This window comes from Leptopilina heterotoma, unplaced genomic scaffold (genome assembly GCF_015476425.1).
Source record: "Leptopilina heterotoma isolate Lh14 unplaced genomic scaffold, ASM1547642v1 Lhet_113, whole genome shotgun sequence".
Taxonomy (NCBI): domain Eukaryota; kingdom Metazoa; phylum Arthropoda; class Insecta; order Hymenoptera; family Figitidae; genus Leptopilina; species Leptopilina heterotoma.
The window spans coordinates 19,303-37,342 of record NW_025110832.1 but is presented as its reverse complement, the minus strand read 5'-3'; the positions used below and the strand labels follow the sequence as shown (position 1 = coordinate 37,342).

General features: G+C 25.7%; 1 protein-coding gene across 1 annotated transcript; it reads right to left on the bottom strand.

Moving 5' to 3' along the window:
* Positions 1-186: 186 nt before the first annotated feature.
* On the bottom strand, positions 187-12,867 carry LOC122505901. Its single transcript, XM_043617781.1, has 12 exons — positions 12,087-12,867; positions 9,571-9,681; positions 6,698-6,840; positions 6,499-6,624; positions 6,271-6,419; positions 3,668-3,764; positions 3,395-3,586; positions 3,110-3,277; positions 1,177-1,324; positions 966-1,063; positions 734-832; positions 187-519 (listed from the first exon to the last, which is right to left on the bottom strand). Exons 2-12 carry the CDS (start codon positions 9,659-9,661, stop codon positions 187-189), a joined length of 1,644 nt encoding a protein of 547 aa, XP_043473716.1. The 5' UTR covers positions 9,662-9,681; positions 12,087-12,867.
* Positions 12,868-18,040: the final 5,173 nt, after the last annotated feature.

Here is an 18,040-nt window from a genome sequence, read left to right as displayed (position 1 = left end):
CTGAATCAATTAGTTAAAATCAATAATGTACTATTTAAATCAGTAAAATATTTTTTTAGAAAAGATTAAACAAAATTTTTATTTTTTATTAAATGATACATTAATGAATATTGAACATTTTTGTAAATCGAAAAACAAGTTGCATAAAGCTAAACTTTTTTAAAAATTAAAACAATCAAATTGTCTTTAGTTTTGTTCCTTAAAATTATTGAGTGAAGAATGCATTGACGCAACAGAATTTTTTAATGTCACTTGTCTTTTGTAGACATAATATTCTATGAAATTATAAAAGAAAAAAAGAGAATCTGCAAATTCAACATTTGTCACAAAATGAATTTTAAAAAGAATGTCAAAGGCAGTGATCGGGTGTGCATTAGAATCAATTTCTATTAATTTTCCATCGACTTGGATAAAATATTTATCCAATTTTTGACCTGACACACATAAAACATAAGGTTGAAGACTTCCACTTGCTTCCTTAATTACGTTTTGAATATAATCAGTAACATTTGTTCCTTCCTGAAAGAAATTCCTTCATTATAAGATTTATACATACAATATTTCAAGAAATATTTACAAAGAATATAAAAATTTAACTATTTTGAAATCTTTCCATCATAGTCAACTTTTAAAAATAATTTGTGATATTTTCAACATTAAAATTATACAATTTACATTGCAGAATTATAAGAAGAAATAAATTAAGAATTTTAAATGAAAACAATTTTCTTACCGGGATAATTCTAATTAAATCTGGGTTTGGAAAACTGTTTGACGATGAACAGACATCAGCTACTATTTTTTCTTGTGCCTGATTTTCTGAAAGTTTGGCCTGCAAATATAAATTTGGAAAATAAGTAAAGTATTTCTTCAAATTGTTTTATAGTACAATAATTTAATTAAAGAACTGTGTTAATTTTTCTGATGTAAGTGCAAAGAATATTAAAACAAAAAAAGGAACTGACCTTTTTTTTGCCTTTGGAAATTTCGTTGGCTTTTCTTTTCTTTATAAAATTAGAAGAAGGCAGCAGTGCATCTAAAATTGCTAAGGCTTTCCAATTTTCTATAGAACACAAATAATTATAGTAAAAATTCATTAAAAATAATAATAAACGGTAAAAATATTACATTTTGAATATTGGTTATGAATTGAAATCGAATAATATTGAAACTGACCGTCTTTTAACACAGAAGTTTTCCGAAAAATATCGGGACGCTTTGTTTTGCAATATCCAATTATAATTTCTGTGTAGTATGTTGGGAAACGAGCCAAAAAATTATTGTTTAATTCTTCGGTAAATAACTTTATGAACTCCAATTCGATCTAAACAACATTTAAGACACATTTAATATTTTTTTAGTATAGTTGAGTAAATCGATTACTCTGTCAGGTAATGTAAAAATTATATAAAAATTATTAATAGCTATATTTATTATTTTCTTCTTTATCTAACTCGGAGTGATAGATTTAATGAAACTTACTATTAAAATACCACATACGAGTGAAAAATTGAATTAATATTATTTAATACTTTTTACTTATACTGTGTTGCCACAGGTCAGGGAAGTCAAGGAATTCAGGGAAAACTCAGGAATTTTTATTAAAAGTACTGGAAAAAATGAATTTTTAAAACTCATGAGAAAACTCTAAATTTTGATGTTTTTTTGTTTGCCTCGTAAACTATAAGATTCCCACGAATTTTAACACAAAACCTTCAATTTTTGCTGTAACTTACAATAATTTCTTTTCAAATAACTTAATGTTTTAAGAACTATCATAAAATTATTACTTATAAATTATTATTTAATGAATAATTTTTACAATTTTCATAAATACTAGATTGATAGAAGAATTTTTGTTAAAAATACTAAAAAAATTGAATTTTGGAAGAGTTACAAATGATTCTAAAAATTCAATTATTTTCAAAAGTTATAAAAATTCTTCGCACAATTTCAATTATGTTCAAAAATTAAAAAAAAATTCTCGTCAAAATTTCAATTTCAATCTTGGCAAAAGTTTATAGGGATTCAATTATCTACAAAATTATTAATAAATTTCTTTGAATTAATTCAATTATTTTTATAAATAATAAAATTCTTCACCGAAATTAAATTATTTTTATAAACTTCAATAAAATTCTTTGCAAGAATTCAATTATTTATATAAATAATAAAATTCTTCACAAAAATTCAGTAATTTTTTTAATCTGAATAAAATTCGTTTCAAGAATTAAATTATTTTCAAAAGAATTAATAAAATTCTTCGCAGAAATTCAATTATGTTCAAAAATTAGAAAAAAATCTTGTGAAAATTTCAAGTATTTTTATAAATAATAAAATTCTTCTCCGAAATTAAAAAATTTTAATAAAATTCTTGAGAAAATTAAAAATTTTAATTATTTTCATAAATAATAAAACTCATCGCAGGATTTTAATTACTTTTGAGACAATTTATCAATTGAATTCCTCGAAAAATACAATTGATCTTAACAATTTTATTAAAATTTATAAAAAGATTTAAATTATTTAAAAATTTATTGATAAAATTCTTTATGAGAATTCAGTTTTAACAAACATTCAATTATTTAATAAATTATTTATTTTTTAATTTAAATAATTGAATTCTTCTAGAATTTTCTAATAAAAATTGATTTAAAAATAAATTACCGAATAATCGATTTATTATTTATGAAAATAATTGAATTATTGCAACGAATTGTATTACATTTTTTTTAAATAATTGAATTTTTTGAGAAATTTTACTACTTGTAAAAATAAGTGAATTCTTGCGAAAGATTTTATTGGTATTAAATATTTATTTAAAAAAGAAGTTATTGTTGTTTTCGAATATTTTTACAATTGAAGAAATTTGTAAATAAATGTAATAGAACATTTTTTTGAGTATCTAATAATTTTTAGAGAGAATCAGAATATTCCTTAGGGTCAGGGAAAAAGTGAAAACTTTGTTTGGAAATTAAGAAAAAATAAAATTAAATGTTTGTGGCAACCCTGTTATAAATAAAATTTATAAAACTTTCATAAAACAATTTTCATTACTTTGTTTAGTTGCAAAAAAATTTCTTAAAAGTAGTTATTTAAAAATGATTACCATTTCTCCATTAAAATCAAACAGCCGTGGGTATTTCGACATAATGTCATGAATCGTAGGGATTTCAGTTTTAATCCAGTTGCGTCTGTCATTATAAGTTTCCATCAAACAATCAGTTATCCCCCTTTTTTTATCAACACGAGGCATAGTGAGTTGCATCCAAGTTATCTACAAGAGATTAAAAATAAAAGTATAAGAATTTTATTGAGAAATAAATAAAAACTGATATAATATATATTAAAAGTTTATAAATCTGTATAAATTTTATATATAGTGTGTCTGTACTTTTTCTTCTAATTCTTCCGGAAGCAACAAATTATCCACATCAGCAACAGTTGCATCACTTGTCTTCTTCGTCCTGGAACTTTTATTTTTTGTTGTGACATATTTTTTTTTTGAAGGGCTGACAACTTTTCGAGCATTCCAGAGTCTAAACTCTAGAAATCCTTTTCTGGTTGTTTTATCAAAAAAGTGTTCCTTAAATTAAAATTTTAAACGTTAATATAACATAAATTTAGAAAGAAAATTTAGAAAAATTTAGATACTAAGAAAACTTACACATCCCGCTGATCCAGGTACACTCACATCTCTTAAGGAAGGAAATTCCCTAACTATAGCTTTAGCTAAAGCCCATTTAGCGTCATCTGGAGGATATCTAAAAAAATATACAAATTATTTTGAGTTTAAAAAATGTGAGGATTAACAGGGTGGTCACAAGTTTCAGTTTATCAATTTCACTGACATTTCTCTGACAATTTACTGCTATTAAAATTACTTTTTCTGACAAAATTCCTTTTTCAGAAAAATATGAATGTTTTCGGAAAATGAATAAAATTTGTGAATTTTAATAATTTCTAAAAATTATCATTATAAACCTTCATGAATTCAATTTTTTTTAATAATAATTGCATAATAAAATAGTTTTTCAATTTTAAAAAATTAAGATTTGGTTATATCTTTTAAAAATAATTGAATTTTTAAAAAATATAAATAAAAATGCAGGGCTCGAATCGTCTTTAAGACTCAAAAAAGTCGCTTTAGTCGCATAAAATTTCGGAAAAAGTCGGAAAAAAGTCGCATGAAATTTTAGAAAAAATGTCTTAAAGGAAACACGAAATTGTCAAAATTGTAAAAAAATCATTAATATCAAACAATCCGGAATAATATTTAATAAAATTCATTGCAAAATTTTAATTAGGTATTTTTAACATTTTTTAAAAAAATTTGTTCAAAATTTCAATTATTTTTACAAATAATAAAATTCTTCTCCGAAATTCAATTATTTAAAAAAAATTTTAATAAAATTCTTGTCAAAATTTCAATTATCTTTATAAATAATAAAATTTATCCTAGAAATTCAATTCTTTTCAAAAGTAAAAAAATTCTTCGCAGTAATTCAACTATTTCCAAATTTCTTTTTAAATTTCTCGTCAAAATTATCATTATCTTCATAAATAATAAAATTCATCATGAAAATTTAATTATTTTCAAAAGTTCTGATAAAATTCTTTGCAAAATTCAATTATTTTCAAAAGTAATAAAATTCTTCTCAGAAATTGAATTATTTTATAAAATTTTTTTTAAATTCTCCTCAAAATTTCAATTATCCTTATAAATATCAAAATTCTTCTGCAAAATTCAATTACTATTAAACTTTTTTAAAAAAAATCTGTTCAAAATTTCAATTATTTTTATAAATTATAAATATAATAAAATTCTTATCTAAAATTCAATTATTTGCAATGAATTTTAATAAAATTCTTGTCAAAATTTCAATTATCTTTATAAATAATAAAATTCATCCTAGAAATTCAATTATTTTCAAAAGTAATAAAATTCTTCGCAGTTATTCAACTATTTCCAAATTTCTTTTTAAATTTCTTGTCAAAATTATCATTATCTTCATAAATAATAAAATTCATCATGAAAATTTAATTATTTTCTAAAGTTCTGACAAAATTCTTTGCAAAATTCAATTATCTTCAAAAGTAAGAAAATTCTTAGCAGAAATTCAATTATTTTCAAAATTTTTTTTTAAATTTTCCTCACGATTTCAATTATTTTTAAAAATAATAATTAAATATTTATTTAAAAAAGAAGTTATTGATGTTTTCGAAAAATTTGAAAGAAATTTGTAAATAAATGTAAAAGAACATTTTTTTCAATAAAACTTTTTCGTTTAATTTTCTAAAAAAAATTTTAATTTCAGTCGCATTTTACTAAAAAAAAATCTCGAAAAAGTCGATTAGTCGCATTTTTTCACAAAAAAGTAGAAAAAATCATATTTCCTTAGAAATGTCGAAAAAGTTGCACAATGCGAGCTCTGAAAATGATCAAATTCTAATACTTAGTTTTTAACAATATTTTAATGTAATTTTTCAAAAATAATTGAATTTCTTAAAAGAATTTTTGTATAATTTATAGTAACTAATTAATTTTTCAAAAAATTTTAATTAAAAATTTTTGAACATGGTTTTTTTCTTCAAAATGTTAAAAATAATTCTAAAATTTTAATATTTTTAGTATATATATTTGAATCTTCGGAAATATGTAATTAAAAATACTTAAAATATTAAATTTTGAAAAATTATAAGCTTATTTTTATTTTTAAATTTACATCTAAAGATTTTTCATTAACATTATTGATATAATACAATTCTTTTTACAATTTTCAATGAAAATTCTTCAAAAGTTGATTTTCAAAAATGCAACAAAATACTTGGAAAAAATTAATTATTTTTAATTAAATTGTACAAAATTTCAATTATTCAAAAAGATTTTTATTATAGATATATTTGAAAAATTTAATTTCCTTAAAAAATTTTTCAAAGACAATTTTTGAAAGATTTGTTTATAGTTACTTTTCGCATTAGAAAAATCCTAATAAATTGCACTTTTTTTGCTAAAAATTGTGGGATTTTGTTGCAATGTTTGGAAGAAAAATCCAAAAAGTCACAATTTTTGAAAATAAGTCAAAAAAGTCGCAATTTTCTTAAATTCTCTGACAACAAATTTTTTTTCCTGACATTTCCCTGACTTTACTGACAAAAAATTTATTTCCCTGACTTAACTGATAGAAATTTTGTTTCACTGACAGTTCCCTGGCATTACTGACATGTGGCCACCCTGAATTAATTATTATTATGTGTATGATTACTTACAGATTTTCATATTTGCTTATCAATTCCGAAACCAATATGCGTACCAAGGCACGTCGGTCTTCTTCCCCAAAATGACCTTTGTTAATAGCACTTATCAGAGAAATTCCTTGAGTGTGTTGTTCCAGTGTTTCCCTGACTGTTGTATATTTCTATATAAAAATGTAAATAAACTTATTTCATTGCCCTATATGTAAAAATTATTAATATCAATTTTGTAAAGATACTTACTGAAAATGGAATATCTTCCCCAGTTGTTGGTCGATTAATATGTTGTGGAGCTTGAGGGACATTAATTGCAACAGGAGGGACATCATCTAATGCTCCAGTTTGTGGATCCACAATAAACTCCATCACCTAGAAAAATATAATAGTTTACTGTCGAGTGTTAAGAATCTTTAGTGCTAATATAATCAAGTAATAAACTTACATTTTCGACCATTTGCATGTTAGCTCCTTTATTCTGTTTAATTACTTTTTGTATTTTTTTTGCAGGTCCAATTTTTATTTTCATTAAATCCACTAAATCGGTTAGTGTTAGTTCTAAGAAACTGCTTCCATCAATATACTGGTCTGCAAAATATGATTGAATTATGATAAGTTTTAAAGTAATAGGTATCGCAAACTAACAAAAAGTTCATTTGACATAGCGTGCGACCAAATAGAGAATGTTTTGTAATGACCAAGAGCATTTGTAGACACAAAACAAGTTAAACCCCTTTCTTCATCAATTTCAATAGAAAAAGCATTTAAATCAGGATCAAGGTGATTTGTTTCACATTGAATGCACAGGAGATACACATCTCTCCTATTTAAGACTATTATTTCTCTAATACATCCAAATTTTGGTAAGTTAATGTCTTTTTCACCTTTTACATCAAGGCAAACAACTAAACCTGTCCTATAAAGAGCGCCATCAACTCTTACTGACTTTAAACTAAAAACTTTATCTGTCTCTAAGAAACCAAGGTTTTGTAAATCATTTGAACTTAAACAATCTGCTACTTCTACGATTTCACCCTCTTCACATTTTACAGTATGAAGTTGAACGTCTTTTGCTCCCCAGAATGCAGATTGAGTGGTTTGATAAATTCGGACGAGACTTTTTGGACAATTTTTAAAGTTATGTATAACTTGAGCTCTCTGTTTCATTGGAGCATGATTTCCTTCATATCTCATACAAGAATAAAGAGACATTGGGCCTGACCACTCCATAAAATCTGCGTAGTGACTTGCGTGATGAAATTTATTAATAAAATTCACAGTAGGGAATAAGTTTCCAAAGACTTTAAACATGTCTGTGATTAAGTTCCTTAAATATGGCAAAATACTTTTTGTTACCTTAGGTGCCATGACAATTTCCATCACTCGTAGAAGTAAAATGATTATATTCATATATTTATTTCCCTGGGCTACTTTTTCAGCAATTAAAAAGGGAAATACTCTAATCAAACACCACATTTGCATAGCTTTCTGTGGAAGAGAATGGTCATTGGTGTTACGAAGTATTGCCTCTGTAAAATTTGGTGAAGGCTTATTTTTGGATTCAGTTACGCCGTAATTAAATGCAGAAATTCGATTATTTAAATACGAAACATTGAACAAGTTATCCACAAATACAAATTGATGTAGATTTAATTTCAAAATCATGGGTACAATACCTTGTAAATAGTCATGCATTGGGTCAAAAATCTTATTACGCGAATTGTGAAAATATTTCGATTCATTTAATGGACAGCTATTTTTAATTCCTGTTTCTGTCATAATTTCTTGTACTCTATTTCTTGCATTTTTTATTTGAGCGACATGCTGTTCAAAAATCTCTTTCGTTCTTTCTTGTTTCGGTGTAAAATCTTTTCGATGAAGTTCTGCACGGGTTATGAGGCATGTTCTACAAAATTTATTGGCAGAAGGATCAAGATGTCCACATACTTGGTGAATAGCTAACCCATCTCCACATAATCCAGCAATGCTAGCTCGAAGAACAAAATTTTCATTTCCTATTTGAATGGTCACACCTTCATCTGACTCCAGTTTTTTTATATCACGCATTAATGGTTGAAAAATTTTCTCAAAACCGTATTTTTTTATATCGTCACTGTAAGCTATACAAACTGTATGAATGCTTCCTAGTTTAGAATTCATATGAACAGGCATATTTTGAATTCTGAATAAGACGACTCCCATTTTATGTATAACGGTTTTTGAGCCTAAGGGGTTAGCTATTTCAACATCATCGAAATAGAGTTCGATTCTTAAGGCGGATTTATACCTCTGAAAGAACTCATGTTGTTTGAAATGTTGACCATCGACAAAGGAATTAAGAACTCCTTCTTCAGACCCAGTTTCCGATAAAATGGAGTTTCTAACTTCATCACTTTGTAAAACCAGTGATAAAACTTTAATTATTGGAACGTATTGAAACGTTTCCGTTATCAATTTTGGAATGAAGGTTCCTGATTCTCTGTCAAGGACTGTATCTTCCCTGTAACCAAGAGGAATTTCTATGGCGTCAATATAGTTATAATTTTCTCTTAGAACCTTCATCTGCTGTTCGGTAGTCTCTAGTCCGGAAAAAACATTTTCGAAATTGAAATGACCTAGCAGGATTTGACTTTCTTCAGTATTCACAATTTCTCTTTCACGTAAAAAGTTTTTTACTTTAAATTGTAAAAAGCGCGTTGAATTTATTAACAATTGCTCACATTCGTCTAATACGTCAGCTACAGTTGCTCCAGTCATGGAAGGCTTTGACTGTAATCTACTTATCATAGATGCTACTAATGAACGCAAATGAATGTCGAAATTTACATTTTCATATTCTTGAAATTCAAAATCTCTGTGTTCTTCATTATTAGCATTCTCAACCTCAAGTTCATTTTCAAATCTGTCATTATTTTCATTTAAAAATTCATTATTTTCATTTAACAATTCATTATTTTCCTCGAATTCTTCATGTTGTGAGTGATTTTGTACAATATGTCTTCTCAATGAACTGAAAAGAGCAAACCGTTTTCGGCATTCACCTTGTGCACATTCAAATCCAGTATTACCATAACCTCTATTTATTGTATATCCATGATTAAATTTTAGATGTATGCTTAAACCATCAACACCTCCGTTTACAAATTCTCTGCATTTAAAACATCGAATACGCTCCATTTTTTAAAAGTATTTATATCAAAGTAAGGCAAAAAATCATATTTGATATTATAAAATTTGTTTTCCTATTAAAATAGATAAATTTAATAAAAATTTATTTTTTTACTTTTGAACTTAAGTGATTTTAAATTAATTATGTACCTTTCAAGATCTCAATTGTTTCCTGATCAATATTATGGCCATTTATTAAGTGAGTCGCTAGCTCCTCGACCGTCAAGCTCTCGAAATTCATTTTTTATTTCCAAATTGTATCTAAAAATAAATTAAATTAACAATTAATTATAAAATATATTAAAGAAAATAGTCCTAAAATTTTTTTGGTTTTAATTTATGAAAATAAAATAATAACTAATGAAATAAATAATAAAAAATTTTAACAGTTACTAACTAATGAAAAATAAAATAAAAGTAAATTAAAAGTTTTTTCAAATTCTAATTTATTTTTTTATAACCGATTTTTCTAATTGAACTACAAATATCATTCTTGAGATAAAATATAAGTTTAATTTTCGAAAAGATAATTCAGTTAAATATAATAATTATACTTTTGATGATGTTAAATGACAATAATAAAATTACTTAGATATTGAAATAATACATAAGAAATAGTTAGCTAAAAAAAATTCAATAATCTTTCTATTTAATGTGAGATTTTAAAGTTAAGCTTGAGAAAAGGTTAAACCACATTTTAAAACGTCAATTTCTATTCTATCAAATCTCATAATTTATGCAATACAATTGTGTATATAATTGTTATTAAATATAAGTAGAAAATTTTGTTTACAAATGCTAAATTTTAGGTTAGAATTCTTTATGAAAAGCAATACAATTTATCTGTAACAATTACATAAATACGAAAATATATAATTAGTAAAATACTTACGAATAACACTATTTGTATTTCTCCGAACTATTTTGCAACAGTTTAAACAATTTTATTTACCATCACGAAGTGCAAAAGAAAAAAACACAAAACAGACGCTTTGACGCACGCGTTGGTAAGTGAAAACTAATTTCTTCTGTCAATAGCTTCTGCGCCTGCGTTGAATTCACTGATTTAATTCAGTAACAAGAAACTACTGAATTAATTAGTCAAAATCTGTTCAATCACTGATTCATCAGTGAAATATTTTATTACTGTTTGATTCAGTAGTATTTTCACTGATTCAAATTTAGAGAGTTGATTCAACAAATACAGATAGTCCATGTTTTGGAAAGTAAACTATTTAATTATATTAGTCAATTCTTTCAGACTTTTTTGGTTAGGTTTCAATATAAATCGTCGAAATTTTTACGCACGTGGTGACAACATTTTTACTATTTTAATCGCGCAGTGTGTTTGAAAATTTACCTTTGCAATAATTTGTGTATTTAAATTTATTTTCATTTGAATGTCATAAATAATTAAAAATAAATAGTTTTTGACAAGTGTATAAAATTGTGTACTCGAAATGTATAAAACATCATCTGATTAAGTATTGTATTTTGACTCGAAAATCTAGTGTCTATTAAAAAATTAAAATACCAAATCGTGTTTAGTGTAGTGGTTATCGTTCCGGGTTTTAAAGTGCGTATTCATTAGGTTCAGGTGTTCGCGTCCCCCCTGCGTCAAATATTTACTTCATAAGTTTAAATTAATTGTAAGGTATATAAATACAAAGTCAAATATAAATATGTTCAAATACAATAATTAATTTTTTTCTTTTTTCTTTTAATTAGTTTTTCTCTTTTATTTGATAATAAGAATTTGATTAGCAATTTCAAATCATTATGATACACAGTGTAAATCCAATATTATTCTCCTAGTCAATTTGACTATTTTTCCTGATTTCATCGACTAATATTCCTGGCCACTTTAACTATGCTTGAATCTTATTACTTTGACCAGGATTCTATAGTTGGCTCCTCTCGTAACTAGGAAACCTAGTCAATTCCTGGTATACGGGTCCTAGGCATTTTTTTCGGTGTAGATACTAAATTTTATATTTTTTAAAGTTTAATATTTTCTACATTTTCCTCTATTGAACCCACGAATAAAAATAGATTACATTAAGAAGGAGGAGTTTAAATTTTATTTTAATTCGTCTTAAACATCCATTTTTTTAAGGGTTATTGTTAAATTTTATGTTTTTAAAATTATAAATATTCTTCCATTTTTTCAACTGAACCAACAAATATAATAAAATAGCTTTCTTTAAGAAGGAGAAGTTTAAATTTTATTTTAATTGGTCTAAATCGTCCATTTTTTCTTTTGGGGGTTGGAAATATATGATTTATTTTTTATTAAATATTAATTTTTTCTCCATTTTGTTTAACTCAGCCAACAAATAGAAAAATTGAGTTAAGACTAAATGTAACTTTGTTTTTTAAAAGGTCAAAAATTTATTAGAAAAAAATAAGCATATTTTCAAAACCGCGGGCTTTTTTAGAAATATGAACATCAGTATAACGTTGCATAGAATAATTTTTTGAAAAAATAAGCCATATTAAAATTAAATTGATTTTAAATGTAATTAAAATTATTAATGAAATAATTTAATTACTTACCAATCTTAAAAATTTCTATAGAATAGATATGACAAAAAATGTGGATTATACCCAGATAACAATCGTGCGTCGCATTTAAACGCATGTTTCTTGCACTAACTGCGACTTACCAGATTAGTCGGTTCATATACGCATCTTACTATCGTCTGTGACGCTGGTAATAATGCGAGTGTTGTGAACTGCATTTCGTAAGCGCCTGTGATACAAAATGATAAGCATGTTCCGTTCACAAGTGCGACTCGCTAGAAGAGTCAATCCATACGCATTTTACCATCCACAGTGCGAATGCTGTGAATGCGTGTGCAGTGAACTGCACTTAATACGCACGCAATTAATGATGCGCAACCACCCGTATCGGCAATCACACATTTTATAATGGCGACAGCATTGTTTGTGGTGTGTTATCAAAATAAGTTTTTATTGTGATTTCATTTTTTATTGTTTTTTATTGCGATATTATTGTGAGGAATTATTGTGGATTTCATTTTTAGTACTGCAGCAAAATAAGAAAGTTAAATTTAATTTGTTTAAAGTACATATATATTTTTGTTGTATTAGATATAACCTCAAAAAAAGAATTTGGAAGTTTTTAACAATTTCAATTCCAAAATTGTACTGAAATATTAAATTAAAATCGTTTTTATAAATAACATTTTAATTTAAAAAAAATTACTAATGTCAATAATCTTTTCTTTTTATTTAATTCAAATAAGGCTGAAGTATAAATATAATTTATTCGCATTATACCGTCACGCATGTGCCCATCACAATATGCGACAGTTATGGATCGCATATGATGACGCATCTGAGTGGTCCAGTGAACGCGCATAGTGCGGATAAATCGGCACGCGTGCAGATGATATTAGTAGCACACAACGCGCATTTTGTTATCTGGGATGTGTTAATTATACAAAAAGAAATAAATATTTTGATTGTCAATTTGCTTCTCGAGTATTGATATTGCTATTAATCTAAATAATAATATTATTAATAATATTTAAATTATTTATTTTATTATTAAATAAATTTTATTTATTTTCTATAAAGAAATAAATATAAATAATAAATCTTATAATTTAAAAATAAATTTAATTTCCGATTGCACTTACTTAGTTCAAAATTCCCACCTTTTTAAATTGTGATGTATTAGAGGTTATGTGAAATTACACTGTAAAGAAATCTTGTGTGTAAATTCACAATGTCCGACGTTGAAAAGTTTGACGAAATTTTCTTAGTGTATTAATACCAAGAAATAATTTAGTTCTAATTTCCTACCAAAAAAAAGCATGAAGGCATGGGCAAGATCGAAGATCGAAAATATCGAAGAGAACTCGCAGCGCGATTAGGAAAAAAGCATTGGAGAAAGGCATACTCATAAAAGCCAACGCAGAATAGATCTGTAACCGGAACCGCAATCGTAACCGTAAGCGTAAGAATGAGTTAGAGAAGGATAAACAATATACCTATCCTTCTTTATCTCATTCTTACGGTTACGCTTACGATTGCGGTTCCGGTTACAGATCTATTCTGCGTTGGCCTTAAGCAAAGTGCATGTTGCAGATGGAGCTGCGGTTGTCCAATTGTTGGCGCTAACTTTTAAAATGTTGATAGCCTTTTTTGAAATTGATAAAAAATAAATATTTATTTTTATTCATTTTTTAATTAAAAGTAATTAAGAAAATTAAATAAACAAAAAACTTTTTTTAATATTATTAATAACAATGAACATACATTCTAATTCAGCATCAAATAATTAAAACTAGACAAATGGTATATATTTATCAATTTATGTTTATTAAAAAAGAAATTAGAATAAATAAATTGAAATCAATATTATTGAAAATAATAAATAATTATTAATAATAGTAACAAAAAATAAAATTATAAAAGGTCAGGAGTTTAAATCTTATATTTAAATGTAATGAAATTAAAGTTATTAGAATTAATTCAAAATTAGGTAGCAAACTAAATTTAGAAATGGCGTAGAACAGTTAAAGATAATTCCCTATTTAATGCTTAGCGTTCGCCAGTTTCATATGCCTTATGCTTATATGTTTGTGTAAGTTTAATTGTATATCAAATTCACAAAGAAAAAAGAAAAATTGTAATTAATTAAAAATTAGGCAGGGAACTGAATTGAGAAATGGCAGAGAACGGCAAAGGAGACGGCCGCTTACGGCCGTCGCGACTGCGCTAGTTATTCTATAAATCGTGTCATGATTTATCTAACAGGCGAATTAACCTAGCATTACACTGGCATTTCCCATTGGGTTACAGGAGAAATATAGCGAACCTGATTGGCGGAGTTATTTGCGAAATTGAAGGGCAAGAATTTGAATTTTTCGAAAAAATTACACTGTCCCTACTTAAACTTTTATAAATTTAAACCTGGTGAGTTAAGATTCAGCTTGTATATTTTTTTTCAAGTGCAAATTATAGAAAAAATAAAGAGAATGTGATTGGCGAAGATAAGTACTATAAAAGAAAAAATATAAAGATTTATTAATAAAATAAAATAATAAAAATATTTATTCGAAATTTAAAAAAATATATTACTATTTTTTTAATTATTTTTTTCAAATTTTGTAAGAATTTTTGAAATAATTTTTTTTTATAAACAATGAGTTTTATTTTGGTGTACGGAACCCTCGATCTTAATGCGAGTGAAACTCGCACTTGTCCGATTTTTAATATGAAGTGTTATATTTTTGTGAATTTAAAATTTTAAATCTAAAAGAACCACACAGAAAATATATTTATTATTAAAAGATTTATTGGAAAATCGACTGAGATCTAAAACAATCGTATTTCCTGTGGGTTCCTTTATTTAATTTATCAATTAAATTTAAAAATCTTTTTATGTAGAGTTTTAAAGAGTTCTTTGATTTATATCTTTTAATATATATATATATATATAGAGATTTTTATTTACGATATTTAAAAAAAGTACTTATACTAAAATGTTTATACATATAATTATAACATTAATTTTATAGTATTAAACATATATTATTGTTTTCAAAAGAGTATTGATATTGATATATATAAAAATACTTTTTGAACCATTACAACAATTCATAACTCTTTAATTAAATCTTTACTTTAATTTTAATCCAGATTTATTTAAATTCGAATTAGTGAAAATATGAGACGAAACTACATATACCTATACACCAATATATAAGTGATAAGTTAACCTTTTTTCTCATTAAAATTAATGAGAAAACGGAAAACGGGCAAAATACTTTACTCTTGTTATTTCGCCCACAAACGGGCGAAATAGACACTGCGTAACAAAAAACAATTTGAATACTGTTGTGCGATTCCATGGTAGATTGGGAATGTTACAGGTCCGCGCCTCCCCTTGCGACGCCGTTGCATGAATTCATCCCCACTCCTTCCATATCTCTCACTCGGCAGTAGACTCGCGCGCGCAAAGAGAATTTGCAGGTTCAGTCTCGTTTTAGTCGCGCTTGTGAGCGGTCGCGTAAACGTGTTGTAAAAATATTCGCATAAAAAGAATAACACAAAAGTGTCGTTTTTTAAGTGAATAGACATTATTTTTAACCACAATTAGATTAGTGTGCTGTTGCGTTACCGCGTTTATATTCAATCTTCAAGTGCCCTTTTTGCGAGTGTGAATTGCAGTTATGTGTATAAGTGACTGCATATTTAATTAAGTTTTCGAAATAATATTCTTACAATTTAAAAAATTTTTGTTCTAAATATATGTTTTAATTTTAAGAAAGTGATAGATTGGGAAGTACCCGATTTTTCTATTTTTTAATTCGAAACGAATTATGATTAGGGTAAGTGTGGGTATTTCTGCGAATTTTTAGTGTAGGTTAACTTTGCGAAGCTCGTCTAAGTTTTCGAAAAAATAAAATGCAGTTTTTTCAATTACAAATTAAAGTTCAATTATTATATTTTCCAAATCATTAAACTCAATCAAATTTCGTTACTTATTTGTATTTAAAAAAGTAAATTAAAAACTAATTGTCAACACATGTATTATTGTTGACTCGCGATTAATATTGTGTGACATTTATCAAGGAAACACCAATTATTGTGCGAGCATTATTGCAGAAAATCAGGTGTCGCATAGCGCGCTGGTTGTCAAAAAAGAGGTTATGTTTAGTATGCGTTGCGCAGTAAACGTATTTAAAAATCGTAATAATACTAACATGCAGTAAAAATTCTGCTACTAATATAGTTTTAAGTATTATTAATTGAAAATCAATAATATATGGGTAAATTAATATATTTTTCAAATAATAAAGTGTACTTCTTTGATTAGTAACACTGAAACGTGTATACTATAGTGAATATTGGAAATATCAATGGTTTTTAATATGTATTCATGACTGCCATATTTGATAATTTCACAGAATTCTGTCATAATATATTTCAAATTTAAATAAATAAATAAATAATTGTCGGAATGTACATTTTTATGAGCTATTCTATCAAGTAAGATTCAAAATAATTTTTGTAACTATTTTGAAAAAATTAGGCGTGTATTTCAAAATGAAAATAATAATTTTTTAAAAATCGCAATAATTGTGTCACTCGCAGGAATACCCACACTTACCCTATAAGGGAAACGATTTCCGTCTTTTATGAAATGTTCATTTTCTCATAACTAACTGTAGTGTCGTTTTTTACAATGTGTTTAGTGGCTAATTAATATTTTTATAAAAGTTTTAATCTATAAAATAACTCAGTTTCCAATTTTTTTTACGGAAATGTGTATTTTAATTGTTTTAAAACTAGCTGATATTAAAGTAACTTTTTCTTCTTCATTTGATATTTAAGTAAATTATTTTTTGTATAACGACAAGAGTGCACCCTGGCGGGTTGGGCTACCGTAAATCTACCCAAGTTATGGTAGATTTAAGGTAGGTTTTGGGTAGACTTAGAAAATTGCTATTATTCAATGAAATATTATAAAATAAATTATTGGGAATAATAAAGTAACATTTGTAGATTAAATTTTTAAATTATATTATGTAAATTAAACAATTATAAATAAATTATTGATATGTAAAAGTGACAAAGTAGTTTCCAGTGAATATAGTGGGTTTTAAATAGCATATTTAGTGAATAATGAAAAGAAAAAATTAGGAAAACTTATTTGATTTAACAAAAGTAATCATTAAAGCATTTATTTATTACATATTTAGGGAAAATTAATGTTTACTTATTGAATAATTAATGTTTAAAGTTGGAGATGTCAGTTCTACCGTGAGATGTATGCGTGTGTGTGTGAAGCAATGATAATATACTACTTGATATATCGCCGCGCATTTCTCACGACAGATGGCGGGACTGACATTCTCCTCTGTTTTATCCACATTCAAAACAAGAAATAGGAAAACCAACTTTCCAAGATGAATTTTATTTAAAGCAATTCTAAAAATTGTATATTGAAATTAACTTTTTTTTTAATTTAATCAATTTCAATGACAATTATTAGTATATTTAATAAAATATAAAAAATAAAAAAGCAGAAAATAAATAATTATACTAAGAAAGATAAAATATGCAATTTTTTCCCATTTTTCTAAAATTAATAGAAAATTTACTTTTTAGACCAATTAAAATGAGATTCTATCTCCTCCTGCTTTAAAAAAGCAATTTTTTATTCGTTGGTTCAACATTACAAAAAGGGAGTGAATATTCAATTTTTAAAAAGTTACATTTAGTCTTAACCCATTAGGAAAAAAAGATGTCTGGCCAATAAAAATAAACTCCTCCTATTTTCAAAATGCAATTTTTGATTTGTTAGTTGAGTGAAATTAATATTTGAAAAATAAAACATAAATAATACCAACCCCCAAAGAAAAAATGGATGATTTAGACCAATAAAAATAATAAACAAACTCCTCCCATTTTCAAAATCAATTTTTCTATTTGTTATTTTAGTTAAACAAAATGGAGAAAAAATTAATATTTAAAAAATAAATCATATAATTCCAACCCCCAAAAGGAAAAATGGATGATTTAGACCAATTAAAATAAAATTTAAACTCCTCCTTCTTAAAGAAACCTTTTTTTCTATTTG

What these genes read in the sequence shown, in the direction of transcription:
- LOC122505901 (XM_043617781.1), bottom strand. Translation starts at nt 9,661, where the DNA reads ATGAATTTCGAGAGCTTGACGGTCGAGGAGCTAGCGACTCACTTAATA. An exon ending in TTGATTTTAATGGAGAAATG is followed by an intron (nt 1,325 to 3,109) that starts GTAATCATTTTT and finishes AATGTTGTTTAG; the next exon opens with ATCGAATTGGAGTTCATAAA. An exon ending in TTTCCAAAGGCAAAAAAAAG is followed by an intron (nt 833 to 965) that starts GTCAGTTCCTTT and finishes TTATATTTGCAG; the next exon opens with GCCAAACTTTCAGAAAATCA.